Source organism: Pelophylax lessonae (assembly GCF_965119305.1).
Source record: "Pelophylax lessonae genome assembly, chromosome: 4".
Lineage (NCBI taxonomy): Eukaryota > Metazoa > Chordata > Amphibia > Anura > Ranidae > Pelophylax > Pelophylax lessonae.
Genome location: NC_138771.1, coordinates 273,272,088 through 273,296,950, shown reverse-complemented (window position 1 = coordinate 273,296,950; position 24,863 = coordinate 273,272,088). Strand labels below are relative to the sequence as shown.

Below are 24,863 nucleotides of genomic sequence, written 5' to 3'. Positions count from 1 at the left end.
CATTTATACGGAGACTTGATTACACACAGGTGGATTCTATTTATCATCATTAGTCATTTAGGTCAACATTGGATCATTCAGAGATCCTCACTGAACTTTGCTGAGTTGCTGAAGTTTGCTGAACTGAAAGTAAAGGGGCTGAATCATTTTACATGCCCAATTTTTCAGTTTTTTATTTGTTAACAAAGTTTGAAATATCCAATAAATTTCGTTCCACCTTATGATTGTGTCCCACTTGTTGATTCTTCCCAAAAAATTACAGTTTTATATCTTTATGTTTGAAGCCTGAAATGTGGCAAAAGGTCGCAAAGTTAAAGGGGGCCGAATACTTTTGCAAGGCACTGTGTATATATATATATATATATATATATATATGTATATGTGTGTGTGTGTAAAAAAAAAAAAAAATATATATATATATATATATATATATATATATATATATATATATATATATATATATATATATATATATATATATAAATTTTTTTTTTTTTCAACGCCTGTTAGCCACGCATGTCCTAATCTGGACTTTTATCCAGGGAGTGCGCCATATGACTCCTCCGAGGCGATCACCGTTACCTCTGTGGGATCTAAATCTGGTGTTACTGTATCTGTTCTTCAAAAGCCTCCTTTTGAAAAAAAATTTGGGAGATTTAGCTGTTTTCTTTGTCTCAGAAGGTTGCCTTCTTGGTGGCAATCACTTCTGGCTGCAGGGTATCTGAATTGGCTACGTTGTCTTGCCGCTCACCTTATCCGGTGGTGAACAGGGATAAGGTGGTACTTCGACCTAATCAGTCGTTCCTTCCTTAGGTGGTTTCTGATTTGCATTCTTTGGATGTGGTTCGGGTGATCAGGGTTTATTTAGAGTCCACTGAGTCCTTTAGAAAATCAGACGCTCTTTTTGTCCTTACTGATGGAACTCGTAAGGAATTGGCTATGTCTGCTGCAACAATTTCCAGATGGAATAGGCAGACGGTGGTACAGGCCTGTTCACTGAGGGGTCAGGTTCCCAGTGAAGGCACATTCTACGAGAGCACTGAGTGCCTCCTGGGCTTTTCGCCATCAGGTGTCCGGTGCTACAAGTTTGCAAGGCGACAACTTGGTCGTCTGTGCATATGTTCACAAAATTCTGCAAGGTAGATGTGTTGGCGTTCGCGGATGTTTCTTTTGGCCGCAATGTTTTGTAGGCTGCAGTTTAAAAGAGAACTCTGTTTAGTTTCTCTTTTGAGGGTTCAATTTTTTTCCGGGTGAGCTCCAGTTGTTCCTGGATGAGGTCCATATTACCTGGTTGGCTAAGTTTCAAGATTGGGGACCTATGTTTTGTTTCTGCATTGTTTCCCGCCCCTCATTATTATACTGTTTTGGGAGATTCCTATGAGTCATGAAGATAAGGAGCTGTGTCTGTGTATGAACGATAGAGAAAACTGGATTTTTGTAAGAACTTACTGTAAAATCCTTTTTCTCTGAAGTTCATCGACAGTTGCAGCACCCGCCCCTCTACTTCTGAGGGATGGCTTTTTTTTCTCTTCTAAACACTGCTTGCAACTAAACTGTTTGATGATAGCAGAGTCTGTGGGGATATGCCTGCAGGGACAGCCCACATAGGCGTGGCTACGTTTTTTTTTTTTTTTTCCTGCCTAGTGCCCATTCCTGGAAGGAGGAGCATGAAGAAAAGTAGCTGCATCTGTCGAACTTCAGAGAAAAGGATTTTACAGTAAGTTCTTACAAAAATCCAGTTATTCTTAAATGTAAGACACAGCTGTTTCATCCTGACTTTTACATACACCTGTAGGCCTCATTCACATGGATGCTGAAGCTCCTAGATAGTGAGTGGGCCGGGTGTTTGTGTGGTTTGAGCCGCCAGGTGCTGTATGCAAGAAGTCCATGTAAGGCTATGGGGATGCAGCAGTAGCATGAACATAGCTGCTTGTCCAAACTTGACAGGGGTGTGGTGAGTGGCCTTGAGCACATTTTGGGGTACACACCTGAACACCTGTCAGATAAGGATTAGGGAGTGTGTCTGTGCAGCCGCTATATCCCCTACAATTAGATAAGCTGCCTGCATGCAGCACCTAGCAGCTCAAGTCGCATAAACTACAGGCCTTAGCCCGTTTTTCAATTGATCATTACCCTTCATTTATGTTTTGATATCCAAATAAATAGTTTATATTTCTCAGTTTTGTAAATGAGCACTTATTGACTTGGCTATGTTTCTTGATTTTGCTAGTAAAACTTCAAACAAAATTTTTCTTGTGTTAGAGTGTTGTAAGAAGGATAAGAACCTCTGTCAGATTTTTATTACTGTTACTGTCTACTCAGGGAAATTGTCCTTCTCTATGTGTCCTTTGGATGGGTGTTCATTTACAATGTTAAAATAAATGTTACCAATTGTTCGATGTATCCAGGGAAAGCTGTGAATGTAACACGAAAAATTGAATTTGGATCTTACATTGGAAGGTTAATAGTCGTATCTGCCACCATCCCAAAAAATGTTTGTGGTTTTTGTGGTGCCTCAAGTCAAAGTGGGATTTTAAGGGCAGGAGTAAAAGGGGTAAGCGGTAGTAATAGCGGTAGTAATCACAGCCCTCACGCTGTGATTCCACTACCGATACTTCAAAATATCTCTGAACAAACCCCTAACCATGTGGAAGTTTTGATGTATATCCAATCTCACATTGGATTCCTGGATCAGAAAATTCTGCCCAGCAACATACTGTTCCCGCAGCTCCTGGAGAAACTCCGGGAAGGCTCAATCTTAGGAAATGGACATATAAAACATAATCGGTGATAGATCCTTGATAAAGGCCGCAGTTGGCCGAAACATGTCGGATTAACCGATTGGATACCTCCTCTGCACCTATTCCGGTCGCTTGACACGAGAATCAGCAGGGCAGGACCACCTATAATCAATTCAAGTCACTTAATTGTCACTTGTTATCACACCTAAACCTTTCCTCTTTCACTGGCACAATGGGCCTTTACCCATTTTTTCACCTTGAAAGTTTTGTATAATTTATCATATCATTTATACTATTTGTAAATAAATTTTACCTATTACATTACTACCGCTTACCCCTTTTACTCCTGCCCTTAAAATCCCACTTTGACTTGAGGCACCACAAAAACCACAAACTGTGAATGTAACACATCAACCAGAACCTACTGGCTCCTGTCAACCTCCCATGGTACTACTGCATATAGCAGTGACGTGGAGGTCAACAGGAGGAACCAAAGAGCACTGTGGTGGACCAGGAGATTGACACTCCCGGAAGTGTCAGTTCCTGCAAAAGACTTCAGCCAGAGTTTTCTTTGGAATGGAGTGGTTTTCAGTAGTATGATATACTAAATAGTATTATATTTCGTATTTTCGGGTACATAGTTTCTGGGTATTTGTCATTTCAAAATCTTTTAAAGAGTAAGAAGCTATTGTCAACAATAGCCAAATATTTTTATTTCCATATTTCTGTTTGTGCATTTATTTGTATCCATGCAGAATTGTAGTGAAATAATTGCACCTGTGCCTCTGTTGTTGTGCTCACAATAAAGGGTTAAGAGCCATCTGTTTTTTTTTTCCCTCCACCCTGTTAGGATATTGGATTCCGACTCGATAGCCTGCGAGCAATCTTGCTGCAGGAAGTCCTGATACAGGAGGATGTGGAACTGATTGAGTTGCTTGACCCTGGGATCCTGTCTGCTGGTCAGACCCAGAATCAACAAAAAGGGCATCTTCCAACACTCCGCTCCCTAGCAACTCCTAATATTTGGTACAGTCAAGCAAGTGGAATTACTTATTCAAAAAGTTTTTTTTATATGTAGTGTGTGTGTGTATGTATGTGTGTGTGTGTGTGTGTGTATGTATATATGTGTGTGTATATATATATATATATATATATATATATATATATATAATATTCTAAGCTCTATACTATCTACCCTGTACAAGGTAGATGCATATACTTGCCTATTCTGAGGGCGCTCTGATCCGGTCACATGATCTCTCAAATGGCCAGCTGCAGTGAAGAGGAGAGATCGCTAACAATGGCTGCAGAACCTGTGCGATGACGTTACCCATAGGCTTACTATGGGGGCATCTGTTGTTGGCTGTCTCTCCTGTACACTAAATCTGGCGCTGGAAGCCAGTCATGTGACTGGATCAGAGCGCCCTGAGAATAAGAAAATATAGCCATCTTTCCTTTTACAGAGTAGTTAGTATAGGGCTTAGAATGGGGGTGGGTGGAAGCAGGTTTAAGTTTAGATAAGATTTGACTGATCTGACTTAGGCTTGTGACGGTATCAGATTTTCATGCTGCGATTAATTGATTAAGGTTTTGCCACGGTATACGGTATTATCACGGTATTCTATTATTAAATTTAAATTATTAAATTTCCACCTCTCAATTTCATTGCTGAATTTAGGGGCTTTGGTTCACTTATGCACATTATTATATAGTCAGTCGGTACAGACTCTGAACCAGGCCTAAAATAGGTCATCAAGCAGTGTCTGGCCTAACTGGTGATAACTGGTCCTGGCGCTCGGCTCCGATCCGATGGCCTGGTCATTAAGAGGGCAAATCCTTGTGGTCAAGAAGTGGTTAAACCTGAAGGAGGTGTTGTTTATAAATTACTTTACTATCGCTTTAGGCCTGGTTCACATGTATGCGGGTTGGTGGTTCACTTGTATGCGGGTTGGCGGTTCACATGTATGCGGGTTGGGGGCCCACATTTGCACAGGCATAGCAGCCCATTGATGTGAATGGGCTTGAGCTGCTATGCCTGCGTTTTCAGCTGAAATACAGAATTTAAAAAAATGCAGTGGCCATGAAATCCATCCTTCTTTTGCACCATGCGACTTACCTGCCTTTGCTGCACACGCAAACTGTTTTTAAATGCCGTGCCCACGTTTACAAAAAATGCAGAAAGCTTGCCAGAGCAGGAACTGCAGGTTAGTCGCATGGTGCAAAAGCAGGATGGATTTCAAGGCCACTGAATTTAAAAAAAATGCTGCATGCACCTTTTTTCTGCGGAAAATGAGGGCATAGCAGCCCGTTCAAATCAATGGGCTGCTATGCCTGTGCAAATGTGGGCCGCCAACCCGCATACATGTGAACCGCCAACCCGCATACATGTGAACCGCCAACCCGCATACATGTGAACCAGGCCTAAAGCAATAGTAAAGTCATTAATAGATAAAAACACCGGTCCTCCTGCAGGTTTAACCACTTCTGGATCGCAAGGATTTGCCCCTTTAAAGACCAGGCCATCGGATCAGAGCGCCAGGACCAGTCATCACCAGGTAGGCCAGACACTGCTTGATGGCTATATAATAATGTAATGTGGGCTGCTATGCGTGTGGGTGTGTATATATATATATATATATATATATATATATATATATATATATATATATATATATATATATTAGAGCTGCACGATTCTGGCCAAAATGAGAATCACGATTTTTTAGCTTGGAATAAAGATCACGATTCTCTCACGATTCTCTGTGTAACAAAAAAAAAAAAAATTGGGATAACTTTACTGTTACGTTTTTTTTTTTTTTTTTATACATTAAAGTCTATTAATTGCGTTTGAAAGACTGCTGCGCAAATACAGTGTGACATAAAATATTACAACAATCGCCATTTTTTTTCTGTAGGGTCTCTGCTAAAAAATATATATAAAATGTTTGGGGTTCTAAGTACTTTTCTAGCAAAAAAAAACCGATTTTAACTTGCAAGCAACAAGTGTCAGAGAAAGATCCAGTCTTTAAGAGGTTAAACTTCCTTTCTCCCTGGCAGAGGGAAGGAAAAGATACAATGTAAACATTTTTGTTTATAGTTACTGGGAGAGCTGTGTGAGTGAATGAGTCATCCAGCTCACTGAAATGTATCAATTCACAAGTCAGACCCAGGAGCAGATAAACTCGGTATTTTAAAAATGCCACAATAACAATACCGTGGCTATGCAATACCGCGATATATCGAATTACCGAAAACCGGCATATGTCTAATCTGACTCCTACTTTAAGTTTGACGTTTTTTTCATGTTGACAATATGAAAAGCTGGTGTATTCCTAACTTTTATTATTAGATGACATATTTGTATTTAGTTTTGCAGAGTAGGTAATTGTGATCTGAGCCCTAATGAACTATTTTCCATTCCTTGTACAGGGAGATGTCTGTATTGTTTGCTTTCCTCAGTGCTTTGGCTGCACTGAAATCTTGGCACTTTTCTTCCTTATTCATTTGGGGGCCCAGCCTTCTCTTCTTTGCCATTTTTGCCGTCCTGAGAGTGCTGAGAACATGGAGCGCAGCCAGGTTACAGGTCAAACTGAAAAAGTACTGCAGCCAGTTGGAATTGACCATAGCAAACAGCCGAGCCTTCACCAACCTTGTGAGAAAATCCCTGCGCCTCATCCAAGAAACTGAAGTTATTTCTCGGGGATTCACCCTGTAAGTGTTTTTTTTTATCTTTTTTTCTTTTTCCATGTATTGTAGAATGTTTTGCATTGTGTGTATAGTCGAAGTGTTTTAACTGTATTTACTATACTATAAATCTGTCAAGAGACCATCCAGTTTAGGAACCAGCAGCCATGTTTTATGAGCCTGGGAACTTTCCCTGCTTTTAAACATAATAGAAAAGACCCACCAAGGCTAGGTGCCAGCCATGCTAGCCATCTTGGCCCAGTGTCTGCCTATCACATGCCATTTTTAAGCATTGACAGTGTGGGACATGACCTAAGAACATTGAACTAGTGAGGCCATCATTTTTGCTTCTGCTGTAGATTAAAGGCTACTTCCACCTTTTGTTACATGTTGCACTCTTATTTTTTTAAAGGTAAACTTCACCTTTAGGCTATGCTGGGATCTGAATTACTTAAAGAATAAGTCCAGTCAAAATCTAAATAACGCTAAACCTGCTCTGTGCCACATTCTAAGACTATTCTATCTAACCCTGTAAAGCAAAAATCACTGTATTTACATTTTCTACACCCGATCTGGTCCGGTCTTCAGCGACTGAAGCTGTGTGCAGGAGAGGACCAACAACGGCCATGAAATGAATGGGAAGTGACATCACCAATAGACTTACTATGGGGCTTCTGTTGTCGAGTGCCTCTCCTGCACCTGCCTCCACGCTGAAGCCGCCACTGACAGCTCAGCGTGGGACCAGACCGCATCGGGTGTAGAAAAGGTAAGTACAGTGATTTTTTTGCCTTACAGGGTTAGATTGAATGGTCTAAGAAAGTGGCACAGAGCAGGTTTAGCGTTAGGTTTTGATTGGATTTATCCTTTAAGTAATTCGACTTCCCTCGCTGAGAGGGGAGAGGACGGACAGAGACTGTGCTAGCCGGGAAAAGAACCTGACATCACTGGAAACCCTGCTGAAACTTTTGCAGACTGAATATATAGCAAGCCCAAGGGGAAGCCCCCAGGGGAAGCACGCTGGAGAGAAGATATATGCCTACTCCACCAGTAAATACTATATGCTACACTCAGTCCATGACTCCCGCTGTGATTGCAAAAGGATACAGGAAAAGCTTGCAGAGATAAAGGCTATACCCATATCACAGACTGGGTGACTAAATCTTTGAAAAAGGCTTATATCAGAGCCGAAACGCGTAGAAACTTGGATGATCTCTGGAAACAATTTTTCCTAGGAACACCAACAGGAAATACAGAGATACAAACATCCATGCTTTATGTCACCAGATTCACACATGTCACAGATTCGTTTGAATCTTCTTTATTTTTCTTCACCCTTGGGCCCTCAACCCAAGCACCTATATCACATATTGCATATATGTAATTTTTATATATATATATATATATATTATGTAAATAACATTTTCTTTTTATATATATTATGTACATACTTACTTGCCCATAAAGTCCCACTTTCTTTTGGCCTGAGGCACCAAACACCCCCCACAAGTAATTCAGATCATAGCATATCCTAAAGGTGAAGCTTACCTTTAAAAAATAGGAGTGTAACTTGTTGCAAAAGGAGAAATTAGCCTTTAATCTACAGTAGAAGCAAAAATGGTGGCCTCACTAGTTCAATGTACTTAGGTCATGGCCCACACTGTCAATGCTTAAAAATGGCAGGTGATATGCAGACACTGGGCCAAGATGGCTAGCATTGCTGTTACATGTTACACTCCTATTTTTTAAAGGTATACTTCACCTTTAAGATATGCTAGGATCTGAATTACTTAAAGGATAAGTCAAGTCAAAACCTAACTAACGCTAAACCTGCTCTGTGCCACATTCTAAGACTATTCTATCTAATCCTGTAAAGCAAAAATCACTGTACTTACCTTTTCTACACCCGATCCAGTCCCACACTGAGCTGTCAGCGGCAGCAGGAGAGGCACTCTACAACGGAAGCCCCATAGTAAGTCTATTGGTGACATCACTTCCCATTTATTTCACGGCCGTTGTCGGTCCTCTTCTGCACAGAGCTTCAGTCACTGTAGATCGGACGGGATCAGGTGTAGAAAAGGTGGCAAAGAGCAGGTTTAGTTATAGTTAGGTTTTGACTGGACCTATCCTTTAATATAAACGGCTTATTCTCCATCTTTGCAAGAGCCTTGGATATGTTGTTTAACTGTTTGCTAATGCAAGAAGACAAGTGTAACTCTTTTAAAACCACAAAAAACTGATACATATATGTATTTATTGATTCTATGCCATTTCTGCTTCATGGCCAACTTCCATGTTGGGATTCAAGCAAACAACAAAATATATTGCCCTGGTTGGCCAATGTAGCAGATGTTGAAGGCAATGAATATTCTTACTGGAGAAATAGAGTTCAATGAGCCTTCAGTTGACAACACCTGCTTTAAAGCATCAAATCCCACATAAAAGTGTATTTATAGTGTTGGATGAATCCGTTTTCTATAAGTTCAGTTCATATTTAAAAAAGCGTTCCAATTGGGCTTATGTGCCGCAGCGGCCTATCTGTCCTTAGATATGATGCCTACCATATCTTTTTCAGGATTTTTTTTCTCTATTGTCACCTCAAGATGCTGCCAGTAGCACCGTTTCATTCCTAGGATGCCAACTCTCACTCACTGTACTGCTTCTGTGAAAGAGCAGTGTTCTCGCCCTAGGCTGCTGTCCTGATTTGGATTTTAATCGGGGAGTTTGGTAAGGATGCGACCGGCGGCTTTAAGCGCTGGTTACACAGTATAAGGAACGGGTGTTGTTCCTCCCACTATTTGACATCAGAAACTAGAAGCAATGAGGATTTTGTCACTTCCTGTTTCTGTTCTTTGTTTACCTGGCCGTTAAAGGTCAATAAAATAGCTGAACGAACGGACTGATCTGTGTCTGATAGCCTGTATTGGACCCCAGATCTCTCCATAAAGGCTTTTCATAAAGAGGACCTGTCACGGCCCATGCTGTTACATGGGATGTTGTTCATCCCTTGTATTAGCAATAAAGTTTATATATATATATATAAGTTAAAGGTACAGTGTTAAAAAAGGAAGAAAAAAAAGTAAGGAAAAAAAGAATTTTTTTTTAAAGCTCCCCAGTGCTCACGCGCAAATGTGAATGCGCCTTTAGGTCCCGCATACATATGTAGGCAGCGCTCGCACCACACATGAGAGTTATAGCCACAAACGTCAGAGCGAGAGCAATCATTTTAGTATCAGACCTTCTCTGTAAGTTTAAACTGGTGGTGTTGTAAAGGCTTTTAAAGTGTTGCCTATGGAGATTTTTAGGTACAATAATTTGGCCCGTTCCATAGGAGGATGCAATTTAAAAGCATGACATGTTTGGTATCTGTTTACTTGGTGTAATTTTTATTTTTTTTTTTTTATATAACAAATGTGGGTATTATATTGTGTTTTTGTGCATTAAGATTCACTAAATTGTATTTTTTCCCAAAAATTTGCGTTTTAAAAACTGCTGTGCAAATATCGTGTGACATAAAACTTTGCAACGCCTACCATTTTATTCTCTAGGGTATCTGCTTATTCCCTGTCCCTGCGGTGGCTGTGTGCTGGAGTGCTTGTGATTCCTGAGGCCTTCATGTGTCGGTCCCTAGCCGCATGGTTCCTCGTGGGCGCCGCCATCTTAAGTGTGGGCAATGTGATTTTTTTTTTTTCCCCATAGACTTGTATGGGGCAGTCATTTTCCCTGTAGCTTCCTATTGTTTTGTATGGGCATCCATCTTTGTGTAGCCCTGGTGCTATACTCAGCAGTGTAACCTTATTCAGGCGTCATCACTTCCTGTGTAGTCATTTCCTGCTGCTGAGCTGAGGTCACTTCCTGCCTTTCTCTCCATGCTGCTGCAGGATTCAGGAGGACGGTTTGTCTGAGGTGGTACAGTACTTGGGGTCCCTGCGGGCATATCCTTGCACTCTCTGTTGTCAGTTCAGTTTAAAGGGGTTCCCTGCAGACCGCGGCGATCAGTGGTGGATACCGCGATCGGTGCTCTTAAAGCGTCAGTACATAGTTTTTTGAAAATTGCAATATGGAGTTCAAAACTGTGCAATCACCCTCAGACCCACTCTGTGCGACTCCCGGACAGTCCGGATCGCAGTCGTTGGCCAGCAGCCCTGGATAGTCTGGTGACTAAAGTTGATTTAGTCATGAAAAAGGTTGATAGCCGAAAACGGCCGCTGCCCTCTCCTTCTATGGAGGTGTCTTCTGATTCAAAGGCTGATGGGGGCGCCCCGGACACCCCCCCTACCTGAGGGGTTGCTGTCCTCGCAGTCAGATGATGAAGAGGACCCGTCTTCTTCAGCGGCAGAGCGGGAACATGCCTTAGTGGAAGCCCTGATTATTTCAGTGCGGGATACTTTAAAATTGGCTGATGAGGCCACACCAGCAGGGACGCGGGTGGTTTTTGGCTCTCGGAAGTCTCCAAAAGCTGACAGGGTTTTCCCTTGTCCCGACACTTTTCAGGATATTGTGAATAACCAATGGCGGTGTGTTAAGCACGTGTTAGTGGTGCCTAAATGCTTTAAACGCCGGTAGCCTTTTGCTGAAACCTAAAGTGGACCATCCTGTTTCCAGATTGAACAAATCTACCCTTGTGCCTGTGGAGTATTCCCCAGTTTTTACTGGTCCAGTGGACAGGCGGGTGGAATCCCTTTCCTTATCTTCACGTGTTGGCGGGTTACATTTTGAAACCGGTTTTTGTGTCTGTTTTAGTCTCACAGATGGTGACGGAATGGATTAGGGGTTTGCGGGAGTCCAGAACAGCTGAAACTGTTGGACCAGGTGATCCAGGCTCTGGTGTTCCTGTGTGATGCGTCTATGGATGTGGCTCCCATGGTGGCCAGGGTCTTGGCCGTGGGCATTGTTTTAAGACACATGGTTTGGTTGAAGACCTGACCAAGCTTCTAAGAAAGCCTTAGCTGATCTCCCTTTTCTGGGAGACGGGTTGTTTGGCGACTCATTGGATGAGTTAATCAAGGGCCTGACTGGCGGGAAGAGTACTCCTTCTTCCTCAATCCTTCAAAGGTAAGACTCCCCATACTAAGCGGGGTCCCTCCTTTTCTGCTCATAAACTTTTTTTTCTTGCCTCTGGGGCACAAGAAAAAGGTAAGCCGTTCTGGAGGCGCTAAGAAGCCCTGGGTCAAGCCCAAGGCCGAGCAGTCTGGTGCAGCAGACAAGTCCTCTTCAGCATGAAGGGGCGCCCTCACCCGTGTCTGGGGTGGGGGGACATCTGCGCTTCTTTCAGGAACCCTGGACTTTCTTCATTCAGGATGATTGGGTTCGTGAACTGATTTTCTCCGGGTAGATCGAATTCTGGTCTCGGCCAGGGGACAGGTTCTTTCAGTTGAATCTTCACCTGTCTCCGGAGCGCTTGAAGGATCTGCGGGAGGCTGGGCGAGAGCTCCTGGCTCAAGGGGTGATTGTACCAGTTCCTCCGCAGGAACGCTCTTAAGGTTTCTATTCAAACCTGTTCACTGTACCCAGGAAGGAGGGCAAGGTGTGTGCAATCCTGGACCTCAAAGCTCTGAACCGCTTTGTGTGGGTGCAGATGTTTTGAATGGAGTCCATTCGGTCGGTGGTGGCATCTTTGAATCGGGGATTTTCTGGCTTCCATCATTCTCAAAAAGCCTATTTTCCACGTCCCCATATTCGAGGGACATCAACGATTTCTCTGCTTTGCGGTGGCAGAGAAGCACTTTCAATTTGTGGTGTTACCCTTTGGTCTCGCCTCAGCTCCCATAGTTTTTTTTCCAAGGTCCTGGCCCCAGTGCTGGCCTTGTTACGTCGGCGAGGTATCTCCATTGTGGGATATCTGGATGATCTCCTGTTGCGTGCAGTCTCCCATTCGGATCTGCTGGACAATGTTTCTATCCCCATTCAGACCCTTCAAATATTCGGGTGGATGATCAATGTCACCAAATCTGCCCTGACACCGTCTGTGCAGGTCACTTATCTGGGGCTGATCCTCGACTCTGCTCTGGCGAGGGTCTTCCTTCCCTTGGACAAGCTTCAGAAGTTGCAAAGGGTGGTCTGGTTGCTGATGGAGGCCGATCAGTCCTCCCTTGCGGGCTTGTATGAGGGCCCTGGGTCTAATGGTCTCGACCTTCGAAGCGGTCTCATTTGCTTAGGCTCATACGAGACAGTTGCAGAAAGACATTCTGTCAAAATGGAACAGAGATCCTCGGTCATTGGACCAGAAGATTTGGTTGAACCATTTCACGAAGTCGGCTCTCTTGGTGGCTCCAGTCACCTGTCCTGTGCCAGGGCGAGTCCTTCCTGCCGGTGTTTTGGACGGTGGTCACCACAGATGCCAGCCTATCAGGCTGGGGTGGAGTGCTGGGGAAGCTCTGTGCTCAGGGGACTTGGCGACAGAAGAGACTTCCTTGGCGATCAATATTCTGGAGCTGAATCAAGCTCTGCCTGCTTCACTGGATGAGTTGGTTACGCGGCTCTCCAGTTCGGATCCCGTCAGATAATGCCATGGCTGTGGCTTACATCAATCAAGGGGGCACCAGGAGTGCCCTGGAGGCCAAAGAGGTGGCCAAGATTCTTGTGTGGGTGGAACACAATGTTCCAGCTCTCTCTGCAGTCCACATCCTGGGTGTGGAGAATTGGCAGGCGGATTACCTGAGTCATCAGGTGTTGGATCAGGGGGAGTGGTCCCTGCATCCGGAGGTGTTTCATCTCCTGTGTGCCCGGTGGGGGACTCCGGAGGTGGATCTGTTTGCGTCTTGCCTCAACAGGAAAGTTCAGAGGTTTGTGGCCAGGTCTCGGGATCCTCTGGCCGATGCAACAGATGCTCTGGTGACTCCTTGGAGTCAGTATCTCCTGATATATGCATTCCCCCGCTAGTTCTCCTGCCGAGGTTTCTTCGCAATGGTGGCGATGGAAGGCATTCCGGTCGTTCTGGTGGCACCAGACTAGCCTCGGCAGTCTTGGTACGCAGAGCTGGTGAAAATGGTCGTGGATCCTCCATGGGGACTTCCTCTGCTGGAAGATCTACTATTTCAAGGACCGATCTTCCATCCTGCTTTATGGTCGCTGGCTTTAACGGCTTGGCTGTTAAAAGCAAGGTGTTAAGGGATAGAGGTCTTTCTGATTCAGTGATTCCTACCCTTTTGAAGTCCAGGAAGACCACATCTAGGAAGATCTATCATCGTACGCGGAAATCCTGCATTTCATGGTGTGAATCACTGCAGCTGCACCCTCGCTTGTTTTCTATAGATAGGGTTTTGGCCTTATTACAAAAAGGGGTTGAGCAGCGTTTGGCGTTGGATACTATCAAGGGCCAGGTTTCGGCCTTGGCTATTTACTTTCAACGTCCACTGGCTACTCATAGTTTGATTTGCACCTTCATTCAGGGGGTGCGTCCATATGGCTCCTCCGAGGAGATCCCCGTTACCGCCGTGGGATCTTAATCTGGTTTTGTCTGTTCTTCAAAAGCCTCCTTTTGAGAATATTAGGGAGATTTCTCTGCTCTTTGTCACAGAAGGTTGCTTTCCTAGTGACTATCACTTCTGCTCAGAGTCTCTGAGTTAGCGGCGCTGTCCTGTCCGCCTTATTTGGTGGTCCACAGGGATAAAGTGGTCCTCTGACCTAATCCGCCTTTTCTCCCTAAGGTGGTGTCGGATTTTCATCTTAATAAATACATTGTGTTGCCTGCCTTATGTCCTAAGCCTAAACATCCCAAGGAGACTGCCTTGCACCCTCTGTATGTGGTTCGAGCAATAAGAATTTATCTGACGGTTACGGAGTCCTTCAGGAAGTCGGACTCAATTTTTGGCCTTCCGGGCGGTCCTCGCAAAGGTTTGGCTGCGTCCGATGCGACTATTTTGAGATGGATCAGGCAGACGGTTGTTCAGGCTTATTCAATCTTTTTCTCTGATGTCCATCGACCGACGCAGCACCCGCCCCTCTGTTTGGGGTTGGTTCTTTTGTCTTCACTGCTTTAAAACTAAACTGATGTGCTGGGCTGTGGCAGTGGGGGTAATGCCTAGAGGGACAGCCCCTAGGGCGTGTACATTCAAATTTTCCTGTCTAGGCTACTGATGGAAGGAGCATAACCCACTCAGCTCATGGAAATGAGGCTGCGTCTGTCGATGGACATCAGAGAAAATGATTTTACGGTAAGATCTTACAAAAATCTTGTTGTTTGGGGGTTCTAAGTCGATCTTTAGCAAAAAAGAATGATGTTTTTTACATGTAGGAGAGGAATGTCAGAATTTGCCAGGACTAGAAGTGGTTAAACGCCTCCTCCTCCTTGCCTCCTCTCCATTTCCTAGCAAGAAAGTAGTTGTCAGAGAAGATAGATGGAAAACTGATAACATTGTTTGAGATATCAGTTCAGTGCATAGGAAGTTACAAGGAAGCTGGATTTCCTGCAGGTGGCCTGAAAAAATGGAAAACTAAAGCAGGCACCACATTTAAGGACTGATAATCTATAATATATTTTTTATTCTTGGTTTGAGATATCCTTTTAAAAGTTTCAAAAATGTGCAGGCTTACCTTTTTTTATATTCACACCTCCACCTATGTGTCAGACCTGTTACTAAAATGTCACAAGACTTCCATGAATTTTGGCACAGGTAATTTAGAGGAATGATATAGCCAGAAAAGTGTTGTAAATTCTTTATTGAATTTTCTACTATGATTCTATATCCAGTCTTCATATTTGTATTACAAAGCAGCCTTGTAGTAAAATATAAACCACTATAGTGCAACTTAATATTTACTTAGGATCTGGAAGATGTGCTATTAGTGGCAGTTGAAGGGGCAGGAAATGTAAATTCTCAATGGGCCTCTCACTTCTTAGTATTTACTGTTCGAGCCATTGTAAGACAAACTACTGAAAAATAAAGGGTAAATTATAAATATTTCATTGTTAAGCATGCACAAGTACAATCATTTTAAAACAAAATATTCAGATTTAGAAATAAGCCGAGTCATGACTGGGTACTCTGATCAAGCATGGGAGTTGTGTACTCCTAGAGAAGTCTAATGTGTATCTTTCCCACTGCAGTCTTCTCCAAGTGCTGACCAGGAGGATCTTGCTAAAGCAAACCTTTTACAGAGCACAAACACCGTTTTTGTGTAAATGTGTCTCAGTATAAACAGCCTGAATAAAAGTCTTCACCCTGACAAATGAACTAATGGAAAAATTTGTTAGAATTGTTTGTATATGCATTTTATGGGGGAAAAAACATACAACAAAGAGCATGGTCAGTGGCCTAGATGGTGTGTTGTACATATTTTTTTTTGTTATACCTCATTTTTCCTCTATTCTTTTGAAATCAGGGGTGATCCAATCAGGTCCGCATGTCAGTTTTTCTGGCGAACCCACTCAGAAGGTTCATGCATTCCTATAGACCCGTGGGTGTAAATGGACTTGTGTCTATTTACACCTGCCTAAAAAATGGAGGTGTCCCATTGTGTTTGGGTGGATGAGATCACAAGTAGCTAGGTGTAAACGTATTCTCGACCACCCATAGTGCAGAGCAGTGTCTCTCTGTCAGCTTTGCATAAACTGAGTGGACGCGAACCTGTCATCCGCCCGCTCTGGTCTGATCAGCAGGGGATCAGAATGGAAGGCCCACCTGTGAAAGGGCCTTAAGTTGCCTATAAAGCAAAACTCAAGGTCAACAGCAAAAAGTAGCTTTGGAAGGAATAAATAAATAAATATAAAAAAAAAAAAAAATATATATATATATATATATATATATATATATATATACACACACACAGTGGACATACAAAGTCTACACACCCCTGTTTCTGTGATGTAAACAAATGAGACAAAGACAAATCATTTCAGAACTTTTTCCACCTTTTTAATATAACCTATAACCTGTACAACTCAGTTGAACAACAAAATAATTTTTTTTACGTGGAGGGAAGTAAAAATAAAAAACTAAAATAATATGGTTGCATAAGTGTGCACACCCTTAAACTTATACTTTGTTGAAGCACCTTTTGATTTTATTACAGCACTCAGTCTTTTTAAGTATGAGTATGAGTCTATCAGCATGACACATCTTGACTTGGCAATATTTTCCCACTCTTCTTTACAAAAACACTCCAAATCTGACAGATTGTGAGGTCATCTCCTGTGCACAGCCCTCTTCAGATCACCCCACAGATTTTCAATTGGATTCAGGTCTGGGCTCTGGCTGGGCCATTCCAAAACTTGAATCTTCTTCTGGTGAAGCCATCCCTTTGTTGATTTGGATGTATGCTTTGGGTCGTTGTCATGCTGAAGGATGAAGTTCCTCTTCATGACCAGCTTTCTAACAGAAACCTGAAGGTTTTGTGCCAATATTGACTGGTATTTGTAACTGTTCATAATTCCCACTACCTTGACCAGCTGAAGAAAAACAGCCCCAAAGAAGGATGCTGCCACCACCATGCTTCACTGTGGGTATGGTGTTCTTTTGGTGAAGTGTTGTTTTTGCACCAAACATATCTTTTGGAATTGTGGATAAAAAGTTCAACCTTGGTTTCATCAGACCACAACACATTTTCCCACATGCTTTTGGGAGAGTTCAGATGTGTTTTTGCACCCTTTTGTACTTTTGTACCCTTCCCCTGACTGATACCGTTTTAACAATGAGCTAAATGGCTTTTTAGGATACGACTAAGAAAATGTCAGGAGAGACCTACTAGAACTGCTGAACTTTATTTGGGGTTAATTAGAGTTATGATAAATGATGACAGGTGTGTACTACCTGTGATTGAATGTGACTGCCTAATTCTGAACACAGCTACATCCCCAGTTATAGGAGGGGGAGAGGGGGTGCACACTTATGCAACCACATTAATTTAGTTTTTCAATTGAGTTGTACTATAGGTCACATTAAGGGTGGAAAAAGTTCTGAAATGATTTATCTTTGTCTACTTTTTTTTACATCACAGAAACCTGACATTTTAATAGGGGTGTGTAGACTTTGTATAACCACTGTATGTATATGCATACAGAAGAATTACAAAATGTCAAGTAGTACACAATGTCAGTTACAAGTACAGTATGTAGAGAAAATAAGACACTGAGGTATACCACAACAAACACCATTATAGACCTAAAAAAAAAACAAGAAAAAAAATAAAACAAAGTTCAGAATGACCATACAAACATTTGCAAAAGAGAAACAATATAAAGGCACATGGCGAAAAATCTGTTTACACACATTGTCAGGTATACTTGATCTGTCTAGTATACAATAGGAAAAGTATAGGTGAAAATGTTGTGTAAACCCCATAAAGAAGCAGAGGTCTATGTCGCTGAAACAATTTACTAGACTGCTCCTCACGCATGCCCTTACAACCTGCAGGAGCCTGTTTAGAACCACTTGAGAGGGAGCTAGGTCTAAAGCAGTGTTTCTCAAACTTTTTTCAGTCAAGGCACCCTTTAAAAAATTATGGAAGTCTCGAGGCACCCTTTAAAAATTATGGACACCCCAATCTAAAAAAGTTAAAACTATTTTAATAGTTTTGCATAACACAGCAGTATTCACGCATGTAGGACACCCAACGTTGGAGATGATTTCTTCTTCCAAAGCAAAAACACTTTTGCAAGCTGGTACAGACTAGTATTACTATGTTTCTCTTCTCCCTCATTTTTTCTCCATCACTCAGCTAAGGTGCCCTCAAGAAGGTTGTAATGGTGCCCAATGAAACCCTGTGGCTTTGTGTAACTAAAAGGCAGCTTTATTCACACGCTAGCTTGTATACAATTTTGGGGCAATTTTTAGGCATTTTGCCAAGGCACCCCTGAAGAAACCTCAAAGCCCCCCCCCCAGGGTGCCTCTACACCCTGGTTGAAAAAGGCTGGTCTTGAGTATCTGAAATGTATACAGTATATTTACTGTTTTACCTACCAAAGGATTTGTAATTCTGCACAGTCTTGTCATTTTAACATATTTCCACACTACGCAGTTGGACAGACGGACCTAATTCAACAATTTCGCCTCTTGATTCAGTATTTTAGCTTCCTACCTCTCCCTCTCCAGCCTCCCGTTTAGATAGTAAAATAGTATCATCACATCAGCCTAGTTTGCATAAACAGATTTAGGAAGTAGTAATGCTAATGCAGGGAGTAGCAGAGTGATGCTTATAAATAGCAGGGGTGTTTTATGTCTGACTGGCTTGACAAATTTACAAATCCTTTGGCAGGTAAAACGGTAGGCATAAATGTTTTCCAATCAGGTATTCATCAGTTTACCTGGTGTTGCACTTTAATATGTCTAAATCTCACATGAAGATATTTATTAATAACTTAATAAATCAAATGATCTGTGCATCATGTAGTAGGTATTAACTGTTTAGTGAAACATGCAAAAGAATGAAATCCTATGGTTTTCCCATTAAACTGACCACAAAGCTTAGTATACAGTTATTGAGTGGTAACTTTAGCTTATCACTCACAATGTTTATAGAATGTATGTACTTATGTGTGTATGTAGAGAAATCATTAAATACCATTTATGGACAGAATTTACTATGACCGTATAGAACTTTTTGGTTTCCTTTAGCCTGCCTCCACTCAACCTCAGTGGTTTTTCTAATAGCGTTACTGCAAGCCCAATTACCTGTTCTGCTAACACTATTAGTGAGTAATGAGTTCTAAATAGATGTGTGCAAGATATATTTTAATATGTAATGCTGCATTTTTGCTAAAGTTAAGCTGCTCTAGATAAGTGGTTTGTCAAAGGAGATATATATATATATAATATATATATATATATATATATATATATATATATATATATATAAAGCATTAGATCTTTATTCAGGCACTGCTTACAGATAAAGGGAATATACTAAAAAAATACGACAAATATTTTCCTTTTTGTCTTTTCACTCATTTGTTCAACAAAATGACAGATATATTGGTGCTCTGTGGAAAAATGCTTACACCCTTTGCATCAAAAGCTGGTGTTGCTCCTTGTAGCAGAAATGACTTTTTGGAGGTCATTTGTAAAACCATCCACCAGTCTGTGACATTGACCATAAAAAATTCTCTGTGTTGCAAAATGTTTGTGGGTTTCCATGCATGAACGGCCCTTTTCAACATGGGAATACAATTGGGGATTTGATAAGTCCAGTCCATGAGCCTCCATTTTTTTTTCTTGTTTTTGAGCGATTCCCTGGGGATTTGCCAGTGTGTGTTGGATCATTATCATGTTCACATACCCACTTTTATGGTTCAGTTTTGTACAGATGGCCTCACAGTCTCATCAAGCACACTTTGATGTGAGGCAGAATGTATAGTTCACTCCATGACTGCAAGCTCCCTAGGCATAGAAACACTAAACCAACCCCAAACCATAATAATTCCACCACCATGCTTCATAGTTGTTCTCTAGTTTTGAAATAGTGTCTTCAGTTTGTGACAAACACATCTACGGTTACTATGACCAAACAACTCATTGTTTACATTGAGAAGGTTGTCAGATCTTTGCCTATATATTGCCGTATTATTCCATTAAAAACTGTAATTTTGAGCTAATGTTCTTTTATGGTAAAGGGCTTTTTCTATTTTTTTTTTTCTGATACACTTTGACGCAAACTATTAGAAGAGCTGAAAGAACACCCTGCTGTTAGTATCAAATGGTTAGCTCTTCAGTTGAATTTGCAAAGCCAGCCAATCCTGGAAAAATTATTATTACTGTATACAGGATTTATATAGTGCCAGCATTTTACAGTATGAGGGCAGACATTAGTTAGAATACAATTCAATACAGGAAAAATCAGAGGGCCCTGCTTGTTAAAGCTTACAATCTAAAAATTACCAGTCTTGTAAAAATGTTATGCCAAATGTAGATTTGTTTTTGGTTACAATGGAATGATTATTTTCAAATCATTTTGCATCATTTTTAAATCCCTTGCCAGATTCCAAGTCAACCCCAATTTTGAGGTTCTTTGGGAGCTTTAGTGAACTTGGCATGATGACACCACTCATGTTAATAGCAGAGACTATACAGTAGATGTGTCCATTTAGATAAGATACATACTCCTTAGGAGGTTCTAATCATTGGGATCTGGAACACCTAATTCTTTTTTCAAGTATATGAAGTGGTGGTGAATGTAGAGATGTATCAACCTTTTTCTGTATGACCAATTACATTTTTATTAATGTAGATCATGTAAATTAATACACAATGCCAATTTTATATGTTGTATGTCCAAGTGTAAAGCCCTTTATCTGTTGGCATTATATGAATCAAGATTGAATGTTTGGAGTGTGTGTGTGTGTGTGTGTGTGTGTGTGTGTGTGTGTGTGTCGCAACTGCTTGGCTACATGTGCGGTTTCTCCCTCTTTGAATCTGAGTTCTGCTTGCATTTAATGCAAAATTCATGAATACAGAACTGCAATACTTTGCATGTTTTATATCTGCCTAGAGTTAAGTTTTAAGTTTGACCTTCTTTCCCACCTCAACATTGATTGTTTGCTATGCACACATAGTACAAGTTCGTGATTTCTTACGTGAATATTCATAACGTTCACTCATATATTGGGCGTTTGGTATTGTATCTGCATGGCTAAGTGTCATCCAACTTTTTGGTGTTCATGAAGCTTGCAGTAAAGTGGAAGTATGCAGTTTGTTTCCATATTACTTCAATTACTCTTTTAACATGTTTTATAGCTTTCAAACACTGTGCTAAAAACAGGGCTATGTGCTGTTTTATTAGATATAACTTAATTTTCTTTTATTGAGGAATTTCTTGAACTTTATTGGATTAGTAACCAGCTTTTATAGCATGCAATAAACTTGGCGCAAAATATTGAATCCTAGCTTTTTTTTCCACACAATAAGGAGCTAAATATTTCATATAAAGCAGTTGGCACATAGAAGCAGTTGCTTCTTTGATCACACTAGCTGTGTGAAATGGAAGCATATACAGGCGGTCCCTGGGTTACAAACAAGATAGGGTCTGCAGGTTTGTTCTTAAGTTGAATTTGTAAGTCGGAACAGGTACATTTTTTTAAGTGTAGCTCCAGCCAAAAATAAAATGTAAGTTTTTTCGATAGCATAGGGAAGGGTTAACACCCCTCCCTGTACCATTTGTTTTGCTGTCTGTGCCCCTGTTCAGAAGATGTCCCCTCACTTTCTGTCCATGTGACAACTGGATTTTGAAAATTTTTGGTTGTTGTGGAAACAAGGATTGGTGATAAAGCTTCAGTGGAGACCCCTTTCTCCCATGAAAACTCTTACACAAATGAATTTCCCTTCCTAGGGGTAGATTTCCTCTCACTTCCTGTTGTCTCCCTCCATTTGTAAGTCGGATGTTTGTAACTCGGGACCGCCTGTAGTACCTACCTAATGTACTCAAAAAGCAGAGGATTGACGCATGCCAATGAATTTTGGTATTGCAAAAATGGGTAGTGGCAGACTTCTAACAATGAGTACAAAGCAACACAGATAGAGGGATTATGATAAGGGTGCATAATAGAGAACAATAAATTATTAGACCTGAAGTTCAGACTGGAACTGATTTTTGTCTACCTATTCAATCTCCTGTATATATGTGAGAATCCCTGCAAATTGCACAGATGTTTGCTTTGTGCATGATTTGTATAATCCAGTTTTGCACAGGTAAATAACAGCAAGCACCAGTCCCCCTCCCACCCATTTTTTTTTTTTTTGTTTGAATGTGGCATTCTTGACATTTCCTCTTTTGTTTTTGCATGCTCTAATTAGGCCGCCCAATTCCATTTGTGATTCTTTAATTAGATATTGATCTTCCTTGCTTTGAGTTCTGGCGTTTTAATTATTAAAACTGTGTTTATACACGTCCGCATTCTGTTACGTGCTTGGATTATATCTTTGCCAACTGAAACTACACAGTTGTTTACTATATTATTTCATCAAGGTAATAGACTGCTCTTAAGGGTTTGTTAATGGCCACATAACTTCAGACATTGGAGGGAGCAATCAAAATAAATGGCACTACAGCCGCAGAAGAAAGGACCTCTTAGCAGGTATCAGGAAAGTCAACTGGACACCCCTTTTAATACCTGTGTAAATAAGGCCTAATTACAGTGCCTTGCAAAAGTATTCGGCCCCCTTAAACTTTGCGACCTTTTGCCACATTTCAGACTTCAAACATAAAGATATAAAACTGTAATTTTTGTTGAAGAATCAACAACAAGTGGGACACAATCATGAAGTGGAACGAAATTTATTGGATATTTCAAACTTTAACAAATCAAAAACTGAAAAATTGGGAGTGCAAAATTATTCAGCCCCCTTAAGTTAATACTTTGTAGCACCACCTTTTGCTGCGATTACAACTGTAAGTCGCTTGGGGTATGTCTCTATCAGTTTTGCACATCGAGAGACTGAAATTTTTGCCCATTCCTCCTTGCAAAACAGCTCGAGCTCAGTGAGGTTGGATGGAGAGCGTTTGTGAACAGCAGTTTTCAGTTCTTTCCACAGATTCTCGAGTGGATTCAGGTCTGGACTTTGACTTGGCCATTCTAACACCTGGATATGTTTATTTGTGAACCATTTCATTGTAGATTTTGCTTTATGTTTTGGATCATTGACTTGTTGGAAGACAAATCTCCGTCCCAGTCTCAGGTCTTTTGCAGACTCCATCAGGTTTTCTTCCAGAATGGTCCTGTATTTGGCTCCATCCATCTTCCCATCAATTTTAACCATCTTCCCTGTCCCTGCTGAAGAAAAGCAGGCCCAAACCATGATACTGCCACCACCATGTTTGGCAGTGGGGATGGTGTGTTCAGGGTGATGAGCTGTGTTGCTTTTACGCCAAACATAACGTTTTGCATTGTTGCCAAAAAGTTCGATTTTGGTTTCATCTGACCAGAGCAACTTCTTCCACATGTTTGGTGTGTCTCCCAGGTGGCTTGTGGCAAACTTTAAATGACACTTTTTATGTATATCTTTAAGAAATGGCTTTCTTCTTGCCACTCTTCCATAAAGGCCAGATTTGTGCAGTATACGACTGATTGTTGTCCTATGGACAGAGTCTCCCACCTCAGCTGTAGATCTCTGCAGTTCATCCAGAGTGATCATGAGCCTCTTGGCTGCATCTCTGATCAGTCTTCTCCTTGTATGAGCTGAAAGTTTAGAGGGACGGCCAGGTCTTCGTAGATTTGCAGTGGTCTGATACTCCCATTTCAATATTATCGCTTGCACAGTGCTCCTTGGGATGTTTAAAGCTTGGGAAATCTTTTTGTATCCAAATCCGGCTTTAAACTTCTCCACAACAGTATCTCAGACCTGCCTGGTGTGTTCCTTGTTCTTCATGATGCTCTCTGCGCTTTAACGGACCTCTGAGACTATCACAGTGCAGGTGCATTTATACGGAGACTTAAATACACACAGGTGGATTCTATTTATCATCACTAGTCATTTAGGTCAACATTGGATCATTCAGAGATCCTCACTGAACTTCTGGAGAGAGTTTGCTGCACTGAAAGTAAAGGGGCTGAATAATTTTGCACGCCCATTTTTTCAGTTTTTTTATTTGTTAACAAAGTTTGAAATATCCAATAAATTTCGTTCCACTTCATGATTGTGTCCCACTTGTTGTTGATTCTTCACAAAAAATTACAGTTTTATATCTTTGTTTGAAGCCTGAAATGTGGCAAAAGGTCGCAAAGTTCAAGGGGGCCGAATACTTTCGTAAGGCACTGTAAATATAACATTAAATATGTTTCCACATTCCAACTAAAGCACAGCAGTTTTCTGGTATCTCATGTATGATTTGCTATAAATTTGACATCAAATGTTGTGCATGTGTTGTTTGGATGTCTGTATATATGAAATATAAGATATGATGGAGATAACTGTGTGCCAATATTGAAACTAATATTGTCAGCAGTAAGCAGGAGTCATCCAATGCAGAACAGATTAATTCCTTACTTATCCTTGTATGATAACAGCATTTAAAAAAAAAAAAACTTGTAAAATTGTCCAGCTTTATAAAACTGAATTGGCATTTTATAGAAATGTAAAACATTAGATGTATTTGCTGTTAGTATAGTGAATAGTAGTATGTTGAAAACATTATATATGTGGTGTAAGTGGTTTGGGACATCTGTACAGATGTATCACATTTTACTTTTCAAGTTTGCTTGACAGGGTCAGTGCTGCTTGCCCATATGATAAGATTGGACAACATAGTAGCCAGCATCTCCTTGGGTTGCGTAAAGCTGTCTACAGGACCGTCAGGACCAACTTCCGAGTTTCCCGACTGGCAACACTGTACATGCTTAAGAAATATCCTTTCCAATAATAAATATTAGAGGGATTGGACTGATTGCTAACTTATCTTGTAAAGTATTTCAATAGGAAAAAATACAGGTATGCACATTGGACAATAATGCCACAAATATTGAGAATACTGTGCCTTATGGCATGAGCAAACCTATCTGCTCATATGTTTACA

At 41.2% G+C, this 24,863-nt stretch overlaps 1 protein-coding gene across 3 annotated transcripts in view; it reads left to right on the top strand.

Moving 5' to 3' along the window:
- VEZT (vezatin, adherens junctions transmembrane protein) overlaps positions 1-24,863 on the top strand; it is a 98,264-nt gene that overhangs the window by 46,630 nt on the left and 26,771 nt on the right. For 2 of the 3 annotated variants that reach the window (XM_082254734.1, XM_082254732.1), the window contains exons 4-6: positions 3,592-3,767; positions 6,171-6,452; positions 24,545-24,694. In XM_082254734.1, the coding sequence (XP_082110860.1) occupies positions 3,592-3,767; positions 6,171-6,452; positions 24,545-24,694 (608 nt within the window). The remainder of the gene's footprint in view (positions 1-3,591; positions 3,768-6,170; positions 6,453-24,544; positions 24,695-24,863) is intronic. The other variant, XM_082254733.1, reaches the window with a different exon arrangement.